Raw genomic sequence first — 27,009 nt, forward strand, 5'->3', positions numbered from 1 at the left:
TAGCTCAGTCCCAACAACTTAGTGAGCCACTTCTGTTGGAGAGGGGTAGTGATCCTTTGCTCCAACAAGTATTTTAAACTCTGGTGGTCAGTGTATATGATGAAGTGATATCCCTCCAAGTAGTGTCTCCATTTTGTCACAGCAGTCACCAATGCTAGTAGCTCCTTCTCATATATAGACAACCCCATGTTCTTCTGTCCCAAAGCCTGACTGAGATAGGAAATAGGCCTCTTGTTCTGCATCAATACAGCTCCTATGCCATTATAGCATGCATCTATCTTAATGATGAATGGTTGTGTGAAGTCAGGCACTGCTAATACAGGGGTATTTCACGTAGCTCCCTTTAACTCCTCGAAAGCTTTCTCTGAGTCCTCCCCCCACTGAAATCTGTCCTTCTTCAATAGGTTGGTCAGAGGCTTGGCTATGGCTCCATACCCCTTGACAAACCTTCTATAGTAACCTGTCAGTCCCAGAAACCCCTTAAGCTGTTTGACATTGGTTGGCCTGGGCTAGTTTTCCATGCACTCCACTTTTTTTGGGTTAGCCTGAACTCCTTTTGCTGATATTATATACCCTAAATACTCTACCTGCAACTGAGCAAAGGAGCACTTGCTCATCTTAGCATACAGTTGGTGCTGTCTCAGAATTCTCAGTACCTCAGTCACATGCTTAACATGCATCTCCAGGGAGGGGCTGTAAATCAGTATGTCATCAAAGAACACCAATACACATTTTCTCATCTGTTCCTGAAAGAATTGGTTCATCAGGCTCTGGAAAGTTGCTGGTGCATTGGTCAAGCCAACGGGCATGACCTTGAACTCATAGAGTCGTTGGTGAGTCCTGAAGGCTGTTTTTGGGATGTCTTCCACCTTGACCCTGATCTGGAAGTGTCCTGCCGTTAGATCAATTTTTGTGAAATACCTAGCCCCATGTAGCTCATCTATTAGTTCCTCAATCAGGGGCATAGGAAATTTATTCTTCACTGGTAACTCATTCAACTGCCTGTAGTTCACACAGAACCTCCATGTACCATCCTTCTTTTTTACCAGCAACACTGGTGAAGCAAATGGACTGCTGCTAGGCTATATGATGCCTATTTCCAGCATTTTCTTCACCAACCTTTCAATCTCAGATTTCTGCACATAGGGACATCTGTAAGGCCTCACCTGGAAAGGCTTGGCCCCTTTCTTCAGCACAATCTGGTGATCATGGCTTCTGGTTGGGGGCATCCCCTTAGGTTCTTCAAAAACATCCCTGTACTGCTCTAGTACTTGGCTGATTTCTATGGGTATCTGTTCTGCATTTTCTACTTCTCCCACTGCTACTAACTGTGCTACTACCCCATATGCTTGTTTTTTCAACCACTTCTCTATCATATTTCCCTTGAGCATCTTCAATCCAATACTGATGTTCTCCCCACACAACACTACCTCTTGATTCCCTTTGTGGATCTTCATGCTGAGTTCTCTGAAATTGAATGCTATAGGGCTGTGCTTAGCTAGCCAGTCTACCCCAAGAATCATGTCATAGCCTCCCAATCTCAATGTGTTAAAGGGGTGTTGGAATGTATGGCCTTGCATTTCCCACTGCAGAGGTTTATCCAAACCCTTGGAGTCCACATTCTCTCCATTAGCCACATTAACTACCAAGATAGGCCCCTGTACACCAAGTTTCAGCTCTCTTGCCAGTTGTTCATCTAGGAAACAGTGGGTACTGCCACTGTCTATCAGTGCAGTGATCTGTCTTCCCTTTACTAGCTCCCTCAATTTTTTGGTTTTGTGTCTTGCCCCCCCAGCCAATGCATGGACAGATACCTCTATATGTTCATCTGTCAGATCACCATTAATGCAGTCACAGTAAACCTCATCTTCCTGCTCTTTGCTTCCATCTGAAATCTTAGCATTCTCAGCCAACAAGTAATGAACATCAGATTGTTTGCAGAAATGACCTAAAGTATAAGGTTCAGCACATTTATAACACAGTCCCCTCTCTCTCCTCAGGTTAAATTCTGCAGGGGTGATTTTCTTAAATTGACTCTGATTGGTTGCATTCTGATTGGGGGGTCGATTGGTGTGTTTGGGATTGTCCTAGTTCCATCTGGGATGGGGTAGTGCCTTCAGATAACTCTTCTGACTACTAAAATTAATAGAAGTAGTCTTTTGCATCTTCTGGATAGCTTTTAAATTCTTTTCTTGTAGTTTGGCCATCTCGATGGCATCAGCCAAGGTTTCAGGTTTGGACATTTTTACCATATTGACTATTTCCTCTTTTAAACCACTCATGAAGCATGCTTTACAGTAGGAATCAGATAAATGAGTTAAGGATGGCATTACCAGGGCCTTGAGCATCTCAAACTTTTCCAGGGATTCAGCTACTGATCCAGCCTGTTCTAGCTTGTTGAACTCCTCAATAGCTTCCTCAGGCTTCCCTTCTCCAAATATGATGCACAAAGCAGTGGACAGTTCTACCCAAGGTATGGTTTCTCTACCATAAAAGGCTCCATGAAACTAGATGTCTGCTCTATCCCCGAAATAAAGTTCAGCAACTTCAGCCTTCATATCATCCTCTATTCCATGTATTTTGAAGTACTTGTTAGCCTTCCTGATCCACTCCCTTGGGTTATCTCCATCGAAGATTGGCAGATCCATTTTAAGCAGCTTTTTAATGATCCTGGACTCCTTTCTTCCAGCTACTTCCCTCTGGGGCTCCAGCTTAGATCCATCAGGTCGAGCCACTTCCCTTGAACTGCTGCTTCCTTCTAGCTCCTTCCCTCTGTCACTAATCTTAGACATTAGTTGAGCCATCATATTTTTATACTGCTGATCCAGTCCCTTCAGCAGCTTCTCAATGGCATCCTGCCTGAACTCCATTGCTCTGATGGCCTGTTCCATTCCCTCGTTCTTGTTAGTGAAGGTTCTGACCACACTACCCAGCTCGACAACATCTCTTCTCAACATTTCGTCCTAATTTTTTGTCATCCCTATGGCTCGTAAGACTAGCTTTAATACCACTGTTGTGGTACAGTACCAGAAATGTTGCAGGAATGGAAAATGAACTTAAGCAAAGATTTAACAACACTCAAATTTGATTGAATTCAAACAAACATCTCCATTGCATTGATGAATTTCATAGTTATGGTTACAGAAAAGGATTTGGCGGGAAAAGAGGAGAAGGGAAAATAGAACGTAGGAAACTTGAAGAAGAAGACAAATAGAGAGGATATTCCCTCTCTGATTACAATGGCAAAATCTTAACAAAAAGCTTGCTAACTTCTTCAAATAGCGAATGAGTGATTAACATGTGTATGAAAGAATCTTCTAGCTAGTCTGGTCCCCATCTTCAACAAGAATAGCATGAACCCAGCAAAGGCGTGGTTTCTTGGCCACGCCTTCCCGTACTGTCACCACGCCTTCCTTTTTCCTTCCTTCACGCCTTCTCTCCACCTTGCACTACTAACTGCTGACTTCATTAAACCACGCCTCCCCTTATTGTTATTCTGCCAATGCCACTCCTTCCCTTATCCTTCCTTCACGCCTTCTCTCCTCCTTGCACTGCTAATTGCTGACTTCATTACACTGGAGTTAACGATTTTCAGCTTCCGGCGACTTCATTATTGAAGAAGGAACTTGTGTGGCAGGGTAGAGCTGTTTCGTGTGGAGAAGATGACTCAGTTTTAGATATTGCAGCATTAGTCCACTTAGTTTCTCCAACTTTTAATTTATGCCCCTTTTTGTAATTTATAATTTGACCCCAAAACTTTTGCTTAATGTTTTTAATTAGGTCCTTAGCAGTTAACTAGTAAGCTATTAGTTTAATTAGTTTAATGAATTTTAATTTTCTTTTTTAGAAGTGATATAACCCATATAGGGCATAGATGCATTTAGTTATTGCATTTTTATTTTTATTTTTCCTTTCTTTTTTTATATTTTTCTATTAATTACTTTTGATTGTTATCAAATGTATCCGTAAGTGTGTTATTTCATGGCTTTTCCAATTGAAGCTTTGCAATTAATCATCTTGTTTTTATTATTTTTTTATTTATCATGCTATGCTTAAGTTTTTTTATTCTACTTTAATTATTTAAAATGTATGTTATGTATTTAGTTTAAATCAACTAATTTTTTGGCCTTAAAATTAGAAGAATAAAGTTAAACTCACAACCGGTTCACTAGGTGTGGGGGTACTTGAGGATAAAACTTTGACCTTCTCGCCTCATAAATGTAGCTTCGGAAATCATTTTCTTTCACTTGTTCTTTTGTTATTTTTGTTTAGCATAGTTTTTAAATTATTTTTAGCACATACTCACAATTTTTAGATTATTAGATGCTTCAAAATATGTATCTCACCGAGACCGTGGCCAATATATCGAGACTGGTATGGAACATTGACGGCTACAATGGCAACTTTGAATCTCAATATGTTGATTAATCAGGCTGTCCAAAATTATATCAAACTTACACTGCATCTTCAATAATTTATGCTTCAAAGGACTAAGTCGATGAAGAATCTTTCGCGATGGAAACAGATTTGAAATATTAAAGCCACCTGTTAGGAGAACCGCTTCTTTCATAAGCTATATAAATTTATTTTGGTCATCACAACATACTTCACCAAATGCTGCTCTATATACGGTGGAAATTTCTATTGTTAAATTTATTGGTTTTCTATCAGGAGCCAGAGACTGAATAGGAGCAATCAGATGTAAAGCCTCATATCCATACAAATAGAGTCAAACACTCCTGGCACCAGGGAGTTTCGAGGTGCATTTCTATCGCATTTGTCTCCAACATTCTCATACATAGAGAATACAATATCTGAACTGTCAAAAGATAGGATTTTGCCCACTAGCAACTCTAGCCTATTCACAAAGACAAGATCATGAGTTTTAAAATCTCTTTGCTAAACGAGGTGATGAGACAACAAACGCAGAAGTTTCATCTAGTTGAAGGTGCGTTAGAGCTCCATGTTTCTAAGCTAAATTTCTGAGTGCATAATAAGGTAGGAAGCATAACAAATGATGGATGTTTCCAATGTAAGGTAGCTTCCACGGCCCTGGTGGCAACATCTTGATTGATGTCAATCCTCAGGATCTCAACCATTTTTGGACTAAAGTTAGAGCAAAGGCTAGGAACATGAGGAAAGCAATGGAGTTGAGGGAAACTTGTCCATTATCTGGCTGTCTATGCTCCCTTTGCTGGATGATTCGATCTTATCAGAAGTGTGTTTTCAAGAAATTCTTTCTAATGGTGTTTGGCTTTCCAAAGGGCCAGGAATCGGGGCCTCACAATTTGAGGCACTTTCCATTTTGGGCAATTTCACGGTCAAGATTAAATTGTGGCATGGGAGATTCAAGATTGAGCCGCAACCATGCTTTTAGTGGGGTCAACAATACGCTATGTATTGGAGAATGAAAAATGGAAATTAAGGACTAATAAGAAGACCAGGTTTGGAGAACTCATTGCCCTTTATAGAGTGGGGAAAAAAATTAGCGAATAAAGGAAAAGGAGATCATCAGTATCATACCCATTCTGCAGCTCAAAGTTAAGAAATTTCAAATGAAATCTAATAGGAGAAATAAGGTCTCAACTTCTTCAACTTCGTAGAAAGTGAAATTTTGTGGTTCTACAAGTTTGAGATTTATTGAGGCCTTGCTTATATGTTGATGGATTTTTCTTTTTAATTTCTCATATCATTAAAGTATCAGGCATGTCCTTGGGTTTTCCAGAATATTCATGGATATTAGAATTTCCTTTGTCTTCATTTGTTGTAATTACAAGGGGATACAAAAGGCATGTTCCTTTTTGTCTTAGTTCGTCGCAAAAATTTTGTATGAAATTGGATAATAGATGGCACGTTCTTCAACTAAGGCCTTGCCAAGTAAAAAAGAAAAATCATGCAATGTAATCTTCCATTGATGTGCAGGTTTGACAAGTAATTGTGGGTTAAGAATCTTCATCAACACTTGGTTGAATGATGTAAATGATCAAATATAAGATGCGTATTTACCATGGATTTGGGGCCTTCCAGTATATATTAAGTGTTAAGTGGATGAATTTGAATTTCTAAACAATTCAGTGATAATTCCTTCAAGTTTGTCAAATATACTTTATGTTATTTTTATTTTAGTTTATTTTCTATTTTTCTTCATTTTTTCCTCATTCCGAAATTCAAGTAGACTCTTCAATGATTGTGTTAATTAATTTTCTGTATTAATGCCTACAACATTTTCAGCACTTGTAATATGATGCTATGTAAAATCTATCATGATCACTATTTTGTGTTATGCACAATATGTATTGATTTTTTATTTGGGTAAAAAAATTTATTTACTAGCTTGAAATGTCTTTAAGTTTTTTATCAAAATAAAATGTCCTTGTCAAATAGCATTCTAAAAAAAGAAATTTTAACCCTCCCACCAAGTAAGCAAAATAAATAGAATTTTTAGCAGGGCATAAATCAATAATTGGATATACTCGGACTCATTTATAAATTGTCCATTATGACTCATTTATTAAATGAGAATATGGATTTACTCAACTATACCTATTACCAAATTATGACTCCCAAAACACCTATTTTAACACCTCTACTCATAAAACATGATCGATCAACTGAAGAAAAGTATGAACTGATATCTGTGACAAGAATTAGCCACAATTTTCAAACACTAATCGGAGTGTGACAAATAGGGCAAAAAGTCCCAGTGGCCCTCAAACTATTACCCGGATGAAGTTTTGGCCCCCAAACAATTAAAAGTAAAGTTTTGGCCCTCTATCTATCTAAAGTACAAATTGTTAGACCTTCTGTCAAATTCATCAGTTATTACCGATGGAATCTACGACCACGTGAGAAGCACGCCGAAATACGAAGGGCATTTTTGTCCATAAAGAGCTGTCATCCACTTGGTGAAATGGAGCGAAAAATGATTTTGACCAAACTGTTTACTTTCTCCACTATCTCTCCCTCTATCTGCCATTAACGGTTCTTGCTGCAACTTTCCGACTACGAGCACTGCTACCAGCACCGTGGAAGTAGACATTGAAGCGAAATGGAGTGGAAAATAAGGAAGCCAGACGTATACTTTGATCCATTTCTTGTTTACGGTAAGTGGTCTGACCCTATTTTTGTTCCATTTTCGTCTAAGCAGTGATGGTTTGTATATAACAGAGGAACAAAGCGTGTCAATAACGTTTAGAAAGATGGTATTAGTCAAATTTTCAGTTTGTCGGGAAGATTGGTGGTCCTATATGTTTGTTGGTATCTTTTACTGTAGAAATTTATATTCGCTTCAGTGGTCCTACATTATTTTTTTATTTTACCCATTGACCATGTCCGACAAAAAAGGGCTACTGAAATAGTAGTTTATTGGCCTAAGACAACTGTTTTGACTCATAATTTGTGAGATAATTTATTCTTCCTATTTTAAATATTGTATTGACCTGAGGCTAAAATTGTTGCAGAGGCTGATTCTGAATGGTTTACTATACGTTTGTATCATGGGGGGAGAATTAATTGGGGACAATATGTGGGGTATGTTGATGGAGATGTAGATGACATAGATCTTTGCAGCGCTGAGAAAATGTCCATTCTTGAACTGAATAAGATGGTGGAAAAATTAGGACATCGTAGAGCTGCTATACTGTATTACTATGTTGAACCAAATAAAGATCTATCCAATGGTTTAAGAGAGTTATGCACTGATGAGGATGTTAACAAATTTTCAGAATGGGCTTACAAGTTTAAGGTGATGGAGGTATTTTGTAACCACCTGACACCTGAAGAAATTGAAAATTTTAGGTCTCCTTTGATTGTTAAACCAGTAGAAAAAAAACGTTGTGGTGTTGTGATTGAGGAGTTGGATGAGCAGGGAAGAATAATAGGGAAACCATGTTCTGAAAAAGGTTTTAGAATGGGTCTGTTATTTGAGAAAAATACTAGTACAAAAGACAATCGAGATGTGTTACAGAACTCAAGTTTACAGCAGAAACAAATTGGGTCATCAGAACAGCCTCATAGTGCTAGACATGGACAAAGCATCCAGCAGCTTGCTAGTGCACTAGATCTAGAAGGGAGAGCTACTACCCCTGCTTCAACAGACCAGCATCAAGGCATATTCGAACGAGGTGCTGCCTCTGCTTCTACTATCCAGCATGAGCAAGCTAGTGAACTAGATCCAGAACAAGGTATTGCCTCTGCTTCAACAGACCAGCAAGAAGGCACATTCGAAGCTTCTACTATCCAGCATCATGTTGACCATCATAGCAGTGAACAACCTATTGCAGAGGAAGGAGTCATAGAAGATGTTGAAGAATCAGAATCAGAGCATGACTCTGACAGATTTAGCACTGGTGACTACTGTGGCGATGAGGCACTACTGGATGGTTTGATACCAGAGACAACAGGGGGTGGAACTTCATAGCAGCAGTTTGATGATCCACTAACACATGAGGTGCAGCCTGATTCACAGCAAAATAATGAAGCAACAGGCACATTCTCTTCACAACAACATGATGCACAGCAGCCACAACAGAAAAAAAAACAGGTTAGGAGAAGGAAAAATGTACAAGCACAGCAGCAATAAGCTCGAAATGAACCAGAAGCTTCTGATACATTGGATGAAGATGTAATCCCAGACCACCTTAGCAGTGATGGTGGCTCATCAGAAGAAGAAGAAGATGGTGACCAATTCCAAAGAAGGTACAAAGATTTTTGTATGGAGAAATTCAAGATTGATACCAGATTTGAGTTGGGTATGAAATTTGGTTCAAGAGCCCAGTTTAAGGCAGCTGTTCAAGAATATGGTATCAAAATGGGGAGGCCAGTATACACCAAGAGGAATGAGAGTAAACGGGTGAGAGCCAAGTGCAAGGCCCCATGCCAATGGTTTGTATTTGCCTCAATTGAAAAAGCACTTGGGAGTACTGATTTGGTAGTTAAAAGCATGAATGACAAGCATGAAAATTGCAATCACGCCTGGAAAAATAAAAACCTGAAGTCTAAGTGGTTGTCTGACAAGTACATGGAGAGGATTAAGTCGAACTCTCAAATCCCAGTTAGGGAGATCCGGCAAACTGTGAATGAGGAGTACCAAGCTCAAATTTCCAGATGGATAGCAGCCAAAGCAAGGAAACTGGCACTTGAAATGATAAAGGGATCAGCTGAACAACAGTATAAGAGAATTTGGAAATATTGTGCTGAGATAAAAAAGACACATGAGGGCAGCACAATGGAGGTGATGTTTACTCCATTTAGAGGGCCTGGGGGCAACCCAAAATTTATGAGACTTTACTGCTGTTTAGGGCCATTGAAAAAAGGTTTTAAGGATGATTTGAGGCCATTGATAGCATTGGATGGGTGCCATTTGAAGGGGACTTATAGAGGGCAGTTATTGACTGCCATTGCAGCTGACCCTAATAATGGGTGGTGGCCCATTGCCTGGGCAGTTGTAGAGAGAGAAGCTACGGAGCAGTGGGCGTGGTTCTTGAAATACCTCAGTGATGATTTGGAAATTGAAAATCAATTTCATTATACCTTTATTTCTGACCAACAAAAGGTATGCACATATACATTTTGCAATAATGTGCACATGTGTTTGTATGTGTATGTATATACATAGTAACCTTCCTTGATATTTTGTTTCTTCCTTTACAGGGGTTGGATAGAGCATTAACTGAAGTTCTTCCAAATTGTGAGCATAGGTATTGTGTCCAACACATGTATCGAAACTTCAAGAAGAAACATCCAGGTTTGCCTCTTAAGGATAGGCTGTGGAACATTGTCAACAGCACAACAGAGGAACTCTACAATAAAGCAATGGCAGAACTCAAAGATTTTGATCACGAGGCATATCAGTGGGTAAAAAATGCTCCAGCTCCTCGGCATTGGTGCAAGGCTTTCTTTCCGACTCACACAAAGAGTGACATGCTGGTCAACAACTTGTGTGAATCTTTTAATGCACATATTCTTGAGGCTAGAGACCAGCCAATTATAACAATGCTGGAAATGATCAGGGAGTACCTTATGGATAGGATCCGGAAGAGAAAATTAGCAATGGAAAGATATGATAACCCAACTGGACCTCTAATCAACGAAATTATTGAAAATAGGGTAAAAATTGCAAGTCAGTGGATGCCTATTTGGAATGCAATGCATGGCTACCAGGTGAAAGGACCAAGAGGGGCCCAATTTGCTGTAGATATGGAGAAAAAGAACTGCAGTTGCAGGTTATGGGAGGTTAGTGGCATTCCATGTTGTCACGCCATTGCTGCCATTCTTTTGAGGAATGAAGACCCACGGCAGTACTTGAATGTTTGTTATAGTAGGGGGCTATTCTTGAAACTTTATGAAAATGTGTTACAACCAATTAGTGGTGAGGATCATTGGCCCCCATCAACAATGCCTGAATTGGAGCCCCCGGTATCAGTAACTCAACCTGGAAGGCCTAGAAAGGCTAGGAGAAGGGACACAACTGAAGGCAAGAATCACGGTAGAAGACTAAGAAGAAAGATCATTATTCATTGTCGAAAATGTGGAGAGGCTAGTCATAATGCAGCAACATGCAAGCAGCCAACCAATGAACAAGGGCAACAAGACACTTCAACTGAAACCTGTGACGCAGCAATCAAATGCAAGAAGGAGAAGACAAACAGTAAGTACAACCAACAACGTTCACTTTTAATTTTCCCTGTTTAGCAGCTAACATGGTTCATGAAACTTTGGAGGTTATGCAGTCAGAGATACCACAGCAACAGCAGGTTGATGAAGCTGCGCATGAGCAACCACAACAGCAACAACCACATGAAGTCCATGATCATGAACCTGGGCACCACCAACCACAACAATAGCAACAAACATCTACCTCAGGCCTGAGTGAAAAGACTTGTCCACCAACTCGTAGCAGGAAAACTTCAACTCGGAAACCACTCACTGATGCAGAAAAAGGAGCCATAAATGCTAACTATGCATATTTGGGTAAGGAGCCACCGTACACAGTTGGTTCTTGGAGAGGAAAGTGGAGTGGAAGAGGTAGAGGGAGAGGAGGACAAACCACAAAAGATAAGGGACGGGGAAGAGCTAATTAAAGAGGAGCAACAGTCAAGAACTGATTGAAGAGGGACCTCTAATCACATTTTTTGCCAACTGTTTTTTGTCTTACAATCTTGAATCTCGTTGGATGTTAGTGGATGAATTCCAATCAACTTTTGTTAGTGCTGATTACGTTTTGTATTCTAGCTATATTTTTGTAGACCATTGACATCAGCATTGGTTATGTAGGGTCAGTATAATATGATGGTCTTTATATTTGCTTACTCCACTTTTGCAAATGTTCATGTCTTTGTCTGGTTAGTATATCTAGTTAATGGAATTGTGCTGCGTCTTCGCATTGAGGGCCACTGGGACTCAATTGATCTTCACTTTGTCATTCCTTTCAAGCAGGGCAGTTCTTTTACAAGTGAAACAACATTACAGAGTATTTCAATAAACAAGTGAAACAACAAAGCCTTGCAAATATAGTCTGATTTTTTCCCAGCAAAGCATGCCTGATTTTTCATTCAACAAATCAAAACTTAGATTTCATTGCACATCTACCGATACAGTCATTACAGAGTACAGAAACAATAACGTGCACCCACTTCATTCATCTTCATACTGCTCATTCTATTTGCCTAAAAACTATGAGATTTCCATTTTTTTTGCCCCAACTAACTAAGATTATAGTTGTAAGCATCCATGTTAACAAAAACAATCTCACCAGGCACTTGTTCACCCACTTTTTGCTACGGATTTCTTTTTCTAGTTCTTTCACTTTGACCTTCAACTTTGCGACTTTCCTCTCTTGTCTTCTTTATATCTTCTTCATACGCATCTTTTTGTTGTTCAGCTACATTAATTCTTTTCAGAAGCCCAGGTATGATCTCCGTTGACCGGCTGCACATCTCCTTGTCAATCCACTGCCAAAATCTGCAACCACCATCCGCGCACACTGCAAATCTCCGTCCAGGATTTCTTGAGGTCCACGAAGTTATGACTCTCGACATTTTCTCACACTTGCACAATGGGAAATCTGGATTGTTGGTTTCTCGCATGCTTCCAGTTCAGCAACTTCTTTGGCTGCAATTGAGTTTTTCTTTGTTCAAGTTTAGGAAGAAGTCCCATTTCACCAAGTGGATGACAGCTCTTTATGGACAAAAATGCCCTTCGTATTTCGGCGTGCTTCTCACGTGGTCGTAGATTCCGTCGGTAATAACTGATGAATTTGACAGAAGGTCTAACAATTTGTACTTTGGATAGATCGAGGGCCAAAAATTTACTTTTAATTGTTTGGGGGCCAAAACTTCATCCGGGTAATAGTTTGAGGGCCACTGGGACTTTTTGCCCGTGACAAATATGACTCATCAACAACACATCTACAGTGTCTCAACCGTTAGCATACTTTTTGTCGCAAAATAGTTTCCAGATAGTTCAAACAGGATCTCATACATTTGTCATCTTCTCAATTATCTTAAGTTCCTTTCTATACAAACTCCATGCTTAATGGAAAGAGTCATAAAGTGTAATTAATTGTTAAGCACCTATCCTACAAGGATATGGAGTTACCTTTTCACTGTACGGGGAATACTGGAAACAGATGCACCACCGTATGTACATAATGGAACTCCTAAACAGCAAAAGTGTTCATTCACTTTTCAGCATTATGGAGGACGAAATGTCCAGTTTGCCCAGTTCAATTGAGTCCCTTTCAGGGAAGCCAATTGTTCTTGGCTAATTGGTCTTACAGTACTTGAATACCACCACAAGCAGAGCTACAGTTGGGAGAACTTGCCAAGACAAAAAGGAGCTGATAATGAAAACCAAAGAAGCTACCTGGAGGATTTTTTTTTATTTGTCAGTGGAGTAAAGCACTGGAAAAACTGTGTAAAAGACTTGATGATATCTTGGAGGATACATCAGTGACCATGAAATGAAAAAGCTCTGTAGCAAAGCCGACAATGAAAACAGCACAGAGGAAGATATTCTTGATGTTCTGTTAAGGCTTAAACAGAGTAATGCCTTTCAGTTCCCCATCACAATCAAAAAATATCAAAGCCATCATTTTTGTAAGAATGCTGGAACCATACATCATCTCTTAGTCTTCTCTATATTTATTTAATTATTCACATTCAAATTTCCATTCCAGAATGAGAATTTTTGTTCATTTTCCTTTTCTATAGTATACTTTCATTAAAGTATATAACATATGGTCTAGTGAATTATTTCACTGAACAGGAATTGTCCGTGGGTGGGACTATAACCTTGTCAGTCATGCTAGAATGGGCAATGTCCGAAGTGATGAAGAATCCAAAACTTACGGCCAAGTCTCAAGATGAAGTTAGACAAGTTGTCAAGGGAAAGAAGAGAATCAGAGAAAACGATCTCTAGGAATTGAAGTATCTAAAATGGTAATAAAAGGAACTCTCAGGTTGCACCCTCCAGGACCTCTGTTGGCCCCAAGAGAAAGTAGAGAACAATGTCAAATTACTGGTTATACTATACTAGTTAATACAGTAACTCTGGTAAATGCGTGGACAATTGGAACAGATCCCGAGTACTAGAAAGAGCCAAAGAAGTTTGAGCCAGAGAGATTCACCAATAATTGATTTTACTGGAAACAGTTTCAAGCTCATACCATTTGGTGCTGGAAAAAGGACGTGTCTAGGAATAAACTTTGGTGTAGCCAATATAGAGCTTCTGCTTGCCCATTTTCTCTACCACTTTGACGGGAAACTGCCTGGAGGGATTACATGACTGAGAAGTTTGGTGCTTCAGCAATAAGGAAAAAAGAGTTGCGCCTGCTGACAAAAATCCATGTTCCATCCGATTGATGGCCTATAAAATCGGAAATGATATCTTGTGATTGCAGGAAATTTAGTGTTAAAGTATGTAATATTATAATATTTGAACAGAAAAGGTTTGCTATTTGAGCTGGCAAATGATCTGGTTAACATATGCGACTGTTGCGTTGTCTTTGATACTTCCTCGTTCTCAATTTACTTGTCATGATGAACTTTGCACATAGTTTAAAACTTCTATTGTTTGACCAATCAGTGATAACTCTTTCCATGACTACCTGTTCATTTAAATTCAATTTACTTTTCATGGTCAACTTTGCACACAATTTAAGCCTTTTGTTGTTTGACCAATCAGTGATATCTCTTTCCATAAATACCCTTCATTTAAATTCAAATTTTGTTATTTGCTTTTAAATTTTTGAATTATACAATGGATAGTTAGAGCAATTAATTTTAAGACATGACTTTAATGCACTTTTTAAAAATTGAAAGAAGGGTAAAATGGAGAGGTTATTCTTTTTCACTTTTCCCTTTGTTTTTTCATTTTCAATTGAAGCTTTCAACAATCAGTAAAAGATTACTTATATGATTTATAGGTGACTTATATAACTTGCATTCTACTGGATAATTCAGGCATATACAATAGCTAGAAAGTAAATTATCTGGTAATTACAACAAAATACAAATTTTATTGAAATTTTGAAACTTTGGAGAAAATGATCAATTTCGTCATCCATCCTAAAAAAACAATTCCTCGCATTTAGAATTATAAAAAACCATTTTTGAAACTTTGGGGTGTCAATTGGGTTTTTTGAGTTGGGTTTTGGTAAGCCAGACTCAACTCACAAATTATATTGATTCTTGGGTTTTGGTCTTAAATTAAAAGATTCAAACTCAATTTACACTATTATATGAGTTTCGTACTCAAATCGGGTTTGACCCAAACTCATAACTAAATACATTTTCTTACAATGTAAGTAGAAGGAATCGAAGTCGAACACAAGGTCTCTCACTTACATCCTCTCTCCCAAGAACCACCCAACTATATATAATTATATTTATATATGGGTTGGGCTTTAATTAGGCCTATGCCTAGCATGTCCCAAGCCCAATTCGCATTTAGTTCGGACATAATATTTAACTCCAAACTTCACCCAACCTAATTAAAGTTTAGGCTCAATGGACCTTTTTGGGCCGAAACTTCAAGAACTTTCCAATTTCATCTCAAAATCTAATTCTAATCATTTTTCAAATTGAGAGTTGCTTGCCTCAACTACATACATATTATTTCATGGGCTACATAAGAAGATAAAATATCTTTCCCTCCAAAATTAAGAGGACAAATGACCAATTTCGTCTTTCACATTTCAAATAATATTTTTTGATCCCCTACATAAAATTGATGCAACATCAACCTTCATAATTTTTCAAAGTGTGCCAGTTTCATCCCATAACAATATTCCAATCAAGTTTCTAGCTGAGCATGCCTTAGCTAGGTGCATAGTATTTAAAGGACTATTAAGCAATCAAATGATGAAAATCAAAGCAGGCTGGAAGATAAAACTCATTGGCTTACTAATTAAGACATATTTGCTTATTTAAAGCAACTTATGAAAAAAGGATTATTTGAGGGAAATATACTAATGCATCTCCTACAACAAGAACATCTTCATCTATGAACCTATTGAAATAATAGTTAATAAAACAAAAAAAATAACAACAATTAAACCATCAACAACAAGGATTGAACTATATTCAAAATCTTTGTTTTTTTGTCCTATTTTATCAAGGTTTTATCCTTTACCTCATCAACAGATTCACAACTGAACTTTTGAATTTTATTGGAGATGCATTACAATTTTGTTCTAAAAATTAAACATGTATTTATTAGTGAACCAATGAGATTTAGTTTGTCATTCACTATTGTTTTTATGATTTGGTTGAGTACTAGCTTGGGATATAATATGCATGTGGCTGAGGTGTGTAATTCTCAACCAAAAAGTGGATTTGAATTAAGTTTGGAGACAAAATTGATAAGTTCTTTTAAATGTAAGGGATGATTTTTCATCCATTTAAGTGTCATACAAAATAAACATTTTTTAAAATGGGAAGAATGGAATTAATAATTTACATGGAATTTATTTTATCATCTTATTTAGCACTTGACATAATATGCGTGTATATGTGCACAGGCGTACAAAGTATCTCTACCTATTATATAAGAAGAAAGTGGAGTTACTATAGCAACCCCAATAATTATCAAGTAGATCTCCCTCATTTTGACTTGTGGCGCATTCCTTATCTTTTTTTCAGTTTGCTTTTTTTTTTCTTTTGTTCACCTTATTTCCTTTCTCCTTTTTGGCTAAAAACAATTAAACAAATCCTCATATACACTGTAGGTTTCTTATTTTGTGACAACCCCACCTCCCCCTAAGGTGAACCAAAGGGTTCAGCGGACCGCCTGCCCAGCTCTCGCCGGAACTCAATCACTCACTACAGTCCTCAATTCAATTACAATATGAATCTCAAATATACATCAGATATTCCACAAATTCACATATCATAAGTGAAGCGAATACTTCTCAATTGCACTACAAGCTAAACCCTCAAGAGATAAAAGCAATACTAATTCCCGAATAAAATAAAGGTCCTCAGTTCTCATATAATTACAAGTACAATCGCAGTCTAAAATATTACACAAGATCGAACTAAAACTTCAACGGTACAGGAGATAATCCAACCATTCACATGGAGCACTTTAATATCAATGCTTCCGTCGCTTCAAGCCCTGTGGAGAGGAATAAAATAGTTTTGGGGTGAGCTAGAAGCTCAACGAGTAACCAGTAAAAGCAGTCATCAAATCAATTTCTCAATAATTCATTTCAATGATGTCATGAATCAGTAATCAAATGTACGTTTATTGCTCTCGTGAGCCAGTGAAATCATTGTACTTAAACCTCCAACGCTCAAATCGATCAGTTAACAGTGAAACAGTGATAGGGAGCTCATTGGTGCTCCAGATGAACAGTAAACAGTGGTGGAGACGTTGGTGTTCAGCACAAGACTTCCCAAGAACTCATTGAAGCCAAATTATGTCATGAACTCACATGCAAGCACCCATGCTATGCAATCGAGTAAATAATGCAAGAAACAGTTCATAAGTAGCTTTGGAAATGGTTTGGGGTCACTCACCAACCACGGCTCAGGAATCATCCATCATATATCATTGCCTTGTTCAAGTCCAAGCCCTAGATCAAGCAATCAAACACTCTCAAAGTTCGGACAGCACTTCCCCTTAATTTTTTAGTTTTCCAACCTACAAACAATCACCAAATCCATAACCATCAACCACAATCACACATACGGTTCATAAGCAATAACACACATCCAATTAGGCCACAATATCCTTCAATTAAAGCCAATTAGAAGCTTAAAAGCCCACCATTAGAAAACCCCCAAATTAAACCCTAGAAACCGGAATTTCCGCACAAACCAGAAATTTTCCGCAAACAATCGTATCCAACGTATACAAGCTCCATTTTATACCACAACAAGCTAGCATTCCAAGACCAATGAACCATAATCATATAAAATCAGAAAAATCCCCAATAAATCAGAAATTGGTCCAACTCTTCTTAAAATCATGAAATCATCCACAATACAACATATTTAACCACTATAAATCGCTACTATATCTTTATTAAAACCAAAAGGGAACTTTCTTAGCAACTCACCTCAAATTCAAGAAAACTAACACCTTAGAGCTTCCCTTCCAAAATCATTCCGTCAAAAGCTTTAAACCTCCTTAGTGAGCCCTTGTATGGAGTGGTTTGAAAATCTAACGGTTAAAACCCAAGATTTGTGTAGAAGTTGAAGTTAGAAAAATAAGGAGCTTTCTTTCTTTTTCTCTCAAGCTAGCCGGCTGAACAAGGGAAGAAAATGAAGATATTTTGCAGCCAAAACAAGATATATATGAAGAAAAACAACTGGTCAAAAGTGGCTGCCGGAGCTGCCACGTCACAATCCGGCCGGAATCTGGCCGGATTCGAGGCAGTGGCTGATCCAATTTTTTTCAAAAACCAACAACAATCCGGCCAGCAATCCGGCCAAGAACTGGCCGGATTTGGCCCTTTCACTTGTTGCAAAAATTTTTCTTCTTTTTCAAGTTTAAAAGCTGCGCTCCTCCGCTCGTCCAACAAAGATATATATATAAAAAAATGAAAACCCTCCTTCTTTCGGGGCATCACATATTTAGTTTCCACTATGTACACCTTTTCCTTTTTTCCCTCATCCTAATCATTTATTTTGTTTTTTTTTTCTCTATTGGATTAGTTGATGCATTTGCTTTCATTTTTGTCCATATATAATTAACTAAATGAATGGTTTCATTATCGTAGATCAAGAATGGGTTTGATATTTCTTTTCTTCTATAGTCGAATAATGATGATTCATGATCTTCTACTTTACTGTCTTTCTTTGGTATGTACTATTTTATATTTTTTTTGTCATTTTTTGCATTCTTTTCAGAAACCTTTACTTGTTGCTTTTCTCATCGCTTCCTTCTTCATCTAATTTTTTTTCCGTCTTTAAAGAGGTATGTGATGCTGTGAATATTTTTTCCCCAAATCTAAAGAAACCTTTTTTCAGTTTTTAAAATTTTAGTTATTCTAAAACTACTTTTTTCCCTTTTTTATTTATCAAAAAAAAATTCCCTAAGGCTGACAAGAAGACGACTGGTCATTACATGAAAATTTTTTAGGCTTACAATGAAAGAATTGTAACTACTTTCCCCCCATAAAATAAATAACACCATTATACATATTCATTCTAATTTTAATTTTTTACTTATTAAAATTGTTATTTGATAATAGGGTGATAATGCTAGAGTAGAGGAGAAAGAACCTGACAAATGAAAGTCCAAGGTAAACGATGATCAAGAAGAAAATAATGAGGCCTATTGAATTAAAAATTAATCAGAGTCTCTTAATTTGTGGATAGGTAATTATATTTTGATTTATATAAAGTTTATTAATGGTGAAAAGTGCTTATTTACTGGATAAGGTGGATGACGTGTAAAATAATTAATGGGGACAACAATTTAGAATGTGAAGATAATATTTTGTATCTCTTCATTCAACATTTTGAATTACAAGCTTGTATCCATGACAAGTAGTTTATTTTCATGGTTTTAATTTTAGCAAATGATAGCCTAAGAATAAAAGTGTAAAATTAGATTTCAAAATATTTTACTTAAACTGGTTCTACATGACTTTGTACTCTTATCCTTTTTTATTGTCCATAATAATAGATAATGTAATTAGAGTTTCAGGTGATTGTTAGGCGTGGAATTGGACATATCATTACTATTTGGCTGAAGGAGTTGGTAATATTTTGTCAATTTGACTAGCTAAAATGGTTGTAGTTGTCAAAGGAATGCATTTGGTTGTGGAAGTTAGCATTGAGGCTTTTAGCTTAGAGTGTTACTCGACAAAATATTATTAGAAAATTCTATTTTGATTAAGAAGACATTTTTGCAATCAAACAAATTGTTGGATTCGAATTTGCATATGTAGATCTAGAAACATGGCAATTCATGTTTTTATTTTAATTTGCTATTTGTATTCTAGAACTGTTTAGTGAGATAATGTTCTCATTTGTTTATGATGCTATTGGGCATTATTTAAATGGATGGATTAATTTGCTCTTGCTCTCAAAAAATAAAGAAAAATATGCAAGTTTGTATGTTTTTATTGATGTTGAAGATTGTGACAGGTTTTGGTGGCTTTCTAAACTTTTTCTAATTATTAAACTATTAGAAACATTCTGACTACTTTTTGTTTAGTTACAACTAAAACTGTGCTGCTATTCAATCGATAATGCACTCATAATGGATTTTTTTCTTTTCTTTTTTGGTATCATTACGCACACATAATTTGGTTAAAAAATCTTTATCCAAATCACAATAAATTGGGGCTAACTTCATAGATGAAATTTCTTTTCACAACAAAATTTAATTGTTTTTACCTCAAATCTTCTCCTATATATCTATTCATTATGTACCAAAAACATTTGTTATTATGTATTCAACTAATGTTCTAGGGGGCGCAGGCTGTGCCTTGCAGAGCCAAGGTACCTCTAGTTGTCATATAAAAAGTAGGAGTTGAGGTTGTGAATAGTCCTATTGGCCCTTTTTTCAGCACCTGGAGTAGGTGGGCATTTTTAGAATTTGACAATTGCTAGAGATAGGCATAAGTGGAATTCTGATTGTGTTAAGAAATGGTTTTACTAGAAGCTATTTTGGTCTCTCTGCAACTTTGTTTTTCCAGCATTTTCACCATTTAATCTGCTCCCAATTGATGTGTCATCACTTGAATGAATTATTATCATTTTCCCCTCTATAACAATCGACCTCACGAGTCATAAGCAAGAGTAGCGAGGTCTCAAGTTTCTCTGCCTATACGCCCACTTCACTCCTCTTATTGACTAGTAAGCATGTGATTGTACATATAGTTCGACTCTGTTGTGAAACTAATGAAATAACTACTAAAAGTAGAGATTGAGATAATAGAGTAGAAACAAGAAGTAGGGATAATAGAGGATTATTCTATTATTTATTCAAATGTTCAAATATTATTACAAGAGAGCTTAGGCCACTTCTATTTATAGGCAATACAAGAACCTCAGTACATGAATAGCATCAATGATTATACATGGATTTAGAATCATAAGATGATAAATTTAGTTGTTCCATGAAGTGATAAATGAACCAAATAAATCTTGTAAAAAAATATATGTATCAATCTTCTAGGGAAAACAAATGGACATCCATATTCTTAATTGTTTCATAACACTCTCCCTTGAATGTCCATTACACAAAAATTATATTTCGTTAAAACTTTACTAAGAAAAAACTTAATGGGAAAAAAACCTTAGTGAAGGAAAAAGAGTACACTATTCTTTGTGTATTAATTTCTCCCCTTGATACAAGCATCATTTGAGATCTTTTAACCGATACATTCTAATTTTTTCACTAATTTCTCGTATGTTGCTGTTGGTAATGCCTTGTGATAGGGTGTAATTTGTAATACAATTTATATAAATAAGTTGCTAGTTAACTATGTTATTTGAGCTTTATTTTGAATGAAAACTACTTTTTTGTTCTTATATTGTTCCAATAAGTGAAGTGCTCAATTGGAGAGAAAATCGACAAAAAAACGTGGCGCGAAGAAGCAATAGAAGAAGAAGAAATGAAGAGGAAAGGGATTGGTAGGAATGACATATACCAATATTTTGAAGATGACTTGAGCTACAAAAATTGAATTGAGATGATTATTGATTCATTTTGAAGTCAAGAGAATGTTTTACAATTTCTATGAGACATCAAAGTCCAGTTCTCACATTTTCATAGCCAAAAGTCCAAATTACTGAAGTATAGTTTCGTTGCAATGCTCTTCTAACTAGTTCTTAGTATTTTGGGTGCATCTCAGCATTCAAAACTTCAAATGACATGATTCTTATGGCTTTAGAAAGTTAATTCAAAGGGTTACAATTTTATGTTTATGCAAAAGCTGATTCGGCATCTGTCATAGTGTAATTTGGCTTCAAAGATCCACATGTGAACCCTTGTAGATCCATATGTGCATTCGTCATGTCGTATTTAGGGATGTTGCACTGGTCTTATTTGTTTCCTACTTGACCCAATGACCGGCACTGGAATTAGGCTTGACTTCATTGGAAAAATGTACAAAAATGGTGTGTTTCAGGTCCAATAAGTCCAATCCTACCGTGTTTGTGATACTATTTTAAGAAATTATAGATAGGAGTGTTCTGGGTCATTTTTAGAGAAGAAAAACATTAGGCTAAGGTTTAGTTCATCCATTTTACATATTTTCCTTGAGAGATCAAGAAAGAAGCGTGGAAGAATCAAAGAGAAAGATCAATACAGAGATTGGAGTAGAGAAAATTGAGAAATTTTCTTTACTTTTATCTTCTTATTTGTATCTTTTCATTGAATTCTTGGATTTATCAATGATTATGTTGAATTAAATTGCACCTAAGGTTATGTGAAAGAGATTTGATTATTTATTCCAGTTAAATTATTGATTTTTGCCTTGATTTATTTATCTTGACTTAATTATATGATTGTGATTGGCCACCAGTAGACATGCTGTTAGGGTTTATATTGAATTGGGAAGGAATATACAACCATGTATTAAATAGACAAATATACTTAGTCTAATCACAAAAGTAGGTTAGGGTTTGTATGACATAATTATATCTCTTAAAATTTTAAAGGGTTTAATTAAATACTTATGATCTCAAGAGAGACGTGAGATTTAATTAGGTATAATTTAGATGTATTGAGAAATAATCTAAAGTACCTTTGCGTGATACGTTCTTGACTTGTTAAGAAAATAACTGGGTGAATAATTTAAACTTTAGAAAAATCTGAAATCTTAGTTTATTGCCAATTGTTTTCTCAACTATATATTATTTGATTTGGTCATTTATTTTTATTTCTTAGTTAGGCATTACTATCCCTTTGAATTTAAATTTTTTTATTTTTCATAATAATTAAAGTAGAGAAATTAACTCGCCCCCGTGAGTTTGACCCTAAAATACTCCAGATAATTTATTACTACGATCGACCCTGTGTACTTGCAAGAAATTGTCAATCATCTTGGTAAATAGGTCTGTTAGATTTTCACTTTCTAATGTCATCGTTAAAAAGAGAAACTAAATCTTGCTAATAACATTATATATATCAGATTGTGTGTAATTAGCAAGATAAATTAAGCACAACAATTGCACTAAATTAAGGTATTTCAAGACCATGAATCTCTTTATTTCCCTCTTATAGTCTAAAAGGATTTTTACCAGGATGCTTAATGAATGTATTTTATCCATATAAAATCTGCTTTAATACCTTCTACGTATAATCAACTTAGTGGACAAAAATCTCATTTTCTATATACTCAATTTATAAACCAACGCAAAATTTTGTTCTTCCAAACCCTTTGATTTCAATGCTTTTAAAAAATATTCTGCAACTTTTAGTAACTCTTCAAGAGTTTCAATTAGATTGAGATTATTAACATATATAATACGAACATTTATATTCGACTGGCTTTATACCCTTTTGGGTATTTTGGGATACAAGTCCAAAGACTTGTCATTGTGCCAATGAATTTGATGCTAATGGAATCCCATCTTTTCCTTTTGGCCAATCATTTCAATATCGACATTCATCAACTGCTATATTTTCAAGATCCTTATTTTCTTTCATAATGTCAAGTGCTACACTAAGTATAAACATATTTATTTCTATTCATTTAGGATTCAACTTTAAATTTTCTATAATTTTATTCTCTTTAGGAGTAAATTGTTCAGGAATTGGCTCTTCAAGAGGTTGAGTTTTGTCATCACATTTATTTCATCTCCGAAGATATTTGAAATTAATTTTATATCTTATTTAGTTAGGCCGGCTTTAAATTCATTCATAACACTTATACGTATCCTTCAGAAACATCAATTTTAACTAGAGTATTTCTAGCACGAATATTTGATTTAATAATGTTTTTGGAATCAATAAATATATTTGATAAATTTTTTTTTCCAAAAGCGGCAGATGTATTTTATTCAAACAAAATTGTAAGTACAAAAGAGTGAGCAACTGCTCTCAAAATCTTCCCTGGTTGCATGCATTAACCAGGCAGGGAAGGAGTTCTCCAAGAGGTGTTCTCACAACAATTAATGGCAAAATGTGCCAAAGAGTGACTAACAAAGTTGCAATTCCTTTTGACAAAAGAAAAACAACATTTCTTAAAGAAACAGCTCATCCTAGAGATGTCTTCCAGTATCATACCAATCCACTTATCGTTCCAGTCTTTCTTCATTAGTTTTTCCACAATCTCCTTGCTATCTGATTCAATCTGCACTCTTTCCCAGCCTTCTAGTGTAGCTAATTCCACTGCTCTCCTTATAGCCATGGCTTCCTCCATCTTGACATTCCTACTACACAATCTTGGGACTGCCCACGTTGCTAGTAACCTACCTCTGTTATCTCTTGTAGCAATTCCCCATCCTGCCTTCATCATATTTCTGTTGAAAGCTGCATCAGTGTTGAGCTTGATGCTCCCTTGTTCTGGGGGTTTCCATGTTTCACAATCAGTCTTTTCTCCAGTCCTCCTCCTTTCTTCCTCCCCCTGGCTCCTTGTTGCTTCTTGGTATTCCTTCCACTCTTCAACAGTTTTGTTAACTGGAAGGAAGGGGTCCCCTTCCGCCCCATTAAAATGCCTCTCATTCCTTGCTTTCCAAATCTGCCATAGCAGGTTTGATGTCAAAACAATATGGTCTCGCCCATCCTCCCTCTTTGTTGCTTGCATCAATTCTTCCCACCAATGCCAGAAGGAATGTCTAAACCCCTCAAGTCCATCCCACTGTAATGGTGCAGCTTTCCAAGTCAAAGCAGTTTTATCACACATGAACAACATATGTTCTATAGTCTCCACAACTTCTCCACATCTGTTGCACATAGGACTTCCTTTACCAGTTATTTTCAGCACTACTTCATTGATAGGTAGTACCCTTCGTAAGCACTTCCATATGAAATGTTTCAGTTTGTGTTTCATATTGAGCCCCCATAATTACTTCCAAACTCTAGATCCCTGCATATTCTTACTCTAGTTTGCTTCACCCTCTTGTTGCTTTCTCCTTTCCGTGTGCATCTGTTTCACCCACATGTACCCAGATTTTACACTATAAACTCCTTTTTCATTCCCTATATAGTACAAATTATCCTTCCTCCCTGTTTTACTTGGGAATTGTCATGATCTCATTGGCATCTCTTTCCTGAAATATCTCTTGTAGCAATCTTTGGTCCCATTCCCCATTTTTTATAAGCTCACTTACCTTCTGCACTCTAATCTTTCCCGTCCTTATTGTCCTGACCTTTCCATTCCTTTCCTCTGGCAGCCATCTGTCGTTCCGGATGTTAACAATCTTCCCATCACCAATTCTTTTCCTTATTCCTAACTCTAGTACATACCTGGAACTGAGTAAACTTCTCCACATCCAAGAATCTGATGGCTTGGGTTCCATTTCCCATAAAGATTTCCCTTTGTAGTACCTGGATTTCAAAATCCTACTTACTAGCAGATTTGGCTGTGACATTATCCTCCAAAGCTATTTGGCTAGCATAGAATCATTAAAACTCTCTATGTCTATAAATCCCAGTCCCTATTTCCCTTTTACCTCTGATAGTTTCCCCCAGCTAACCTAATGTACCTTCCTACCTTTGTCTTCCTCACCCCACCAGAATTTTGCCATTCCACTACTAATCTCTCTACATAACCCCTTTGGTAGCTTGCAGTTGTTCATTGCATAAGCCGGCATGGCTATTGCTACTAACTTGAGTAGCACTTATTTCCTTGCTGGACTGAGCAGCCTTTCCTTTCAGTGGTTCAGTTTCCTTGCGATCTTTTCCTTGATATATTTGAAGACTGCACTCTTTGATCTCCCAATCACCATAGGTAGTCCCAAGTATTGACTCTTATTTACCTGTTTCATTCCACCCATTACCTGTAGAATCTGCTATCTTACTTCCTCCCTCATATTCTTGCTAAAAAAGATTGAGGATTTATCAGCATTGATCACTTGGCCAGAAGCTTTTCCATAATCCTGTATCACCTGTACTGTTGCTTTTGCTTCCTACACACTTGATTTACAAAAAATTAGAGAGTCATCTGCAAAGAAGAGATGGGTTAGAGTAGGGCCTTTTTGAGCAATTTTCATACCCGAAATTTGGTGTTTATCCTTTGCCCGGTGTAGGAGACTAGTAAAACCTTCTACACAAATTAAAAAGAGGTATGGGGATAAGGGGTCTCCTTGTCTTATTCCTCTGGTAGGTCTAATCTAGCCTCTTTTCTCCCTATTTATGTTCACACTATACGAAACAGTAGTTATGCATTCCATAATCCATTTGATCCACTACATACAAAAATCCATTTTTTCCATGATCTTGGCTAAGAAGCCCCATTCTACACGATCATAGGCTTTTGACATGTCCAATTCTATTGCCATGTAAGATTCTTTTCCATTTCTTTTTCTGTTTAACCCGTGGATGTATTCATGAGCCATGAGGACATTGTCAATAATTTGTCGTCTAGGCACAAAAGCTGATTGATTTTGGCTTATACACTGTCCCAGTATAGGCTTTAGTCTATTAACTAGTATCTTACTAATGATCTTATAGAACACATTGCATAGACTGATAGGTCTAAGTTGAGACACAAAAATTGGGTGTTCTACCTTAGGGATCAGGGAAATGAGGGTTTCATTAAAGGCTTTCAGAATTTTACCAGGGCGAAATAAACTCAGGACAGCTCTTATCACATCATTTTTAATGATATTCCAAAATCTTTGGAAAAAGAAAGGGGACATATCGTCAGGTTCTGGTGCTTTATTTGGATGCATGGAGAACACTGCTTCCTTTATCTCAGCTTCAGATATTCGTCTGATCAGTCTCCTATTCATCTGGTTAGAGATAGTCTGTGGAACCTTCCTTAAAAGCTCACCCTCTCCCCTTGGATTTGAAGTAGTGAAGATATTCGTGAAGTACTCCGTTATATCTCCTTGCACCCCCTCCCTCAGACTCACACCAACTCCCATATTCTCTTTAGAATGTAGTTATATTATTTTTCTTTCTTCTAGCAGCCACACTCATATGGAAGTATGAAGAGTTTTTATCTCCTTCCTTTAGCCACTTGACTCTAGCTTTCTGACTCCAATAGATTTCCTCTCTCCTGTAGGCTTCCTCAAGATTCTTTTTTAACTTGGCAAGTTCCTCCTTTCTGTTTTCCATGTTACTGCCTTGGACCTCTTTTATCTCCTTCTGTATCCTCTGAATTTCCTTTTTGGTATTTGTTTTGAGTTTCCTGCTCCACTCCAATAATGCCAGCCTGCAATTTTTTATCTTCTGTTGTAACTTGTATAATCTGGACCCCTCCTGTTCCCCCTTCCATGCTTGACTGATGACTTCCTTTATACCTGTATGCTCGGTCCATCTCCTATCAAACTGAAACCATTTTTTTCCACTTCCTCAGTGCTGGCTGTGTATCAAGCAGGAGTAAGCAATGATCAAATGCTTCCTTGAATAAGTGCCTACACTTTGCTTGATCAT

The 27,009-nt window shown here is 36.8% G+C and overlaps 1 protein-coding gene across 1 annotated transcript; it reads right to left on the reverse strand.

Annotated features, from left to right (window-relative positions):
• Window positions 1-23,533: 23,533 nt before the first annotated feature.
• On the reverse strand, window positions 23,534-25,223 carry LOC140012759 (uncharacterized). The gene is made up of 3 exons (XM_072061055.1): window positions 25,116-25,223; window positions 24,741-25,013; window positions 23,534-24,427 (listed from the first exon to the last, which is right to left on the reverse strand). Exons 1-3 carry the CDS (start codon window positions 25,221-25,223, stop codon window positions 23,534-23,536), a joined length of 1,275 nt encoding a protein of 424 aa, XP_071917156.1.
• Between the last annotated feature and the right edge of the window lie 1,786 nt (window positions 25,224-27,009).

This window comes from Coffea arabica, chromosome 8e (assembly GCF_036785885.1).
Source record: "Coffea arabica cultivar ET-39 chromosome 8e, Coffea Arabica ET-39 HiFi, whole genome shotgun sequence".
In the NCBI taxonomy this organism is placed as follows: domain Eukaryota; kingdom Viridiplantae; phylum Streptophyta; class Magnoliopsida; order Gentianales; family Rubiaceae; genus Coffea; species Coffea arabica.

What these genes read in the sequence shown, in the direction of transcription:
- LOC140012759 (XM_072061055.1), bottom strand. Translation starts at nt 25,223, where the DNA reads ATGCCGGCTTATGCAATGAACAACTGCAAGCTACCAAAGGGGTTATGT. An exon ending in AGGAAGACAAAGGTAGGAAG is followed by an intron (nt 25,014 to 25,115) that starts GTACATTAGGTT and finishes CTAGCCAAATAG; the next exon opens with CTTTGGAGGATAATGTCACA. An exon ending in GAAAGATTAGAGTGCAGAAG is followed by an intron (nt 24,428 to 24,740) that starts GTAAGTGAGCTT and finishes TTCATATGGAAG; the next exon opens with TGCTTACGAAGGGTACTACC.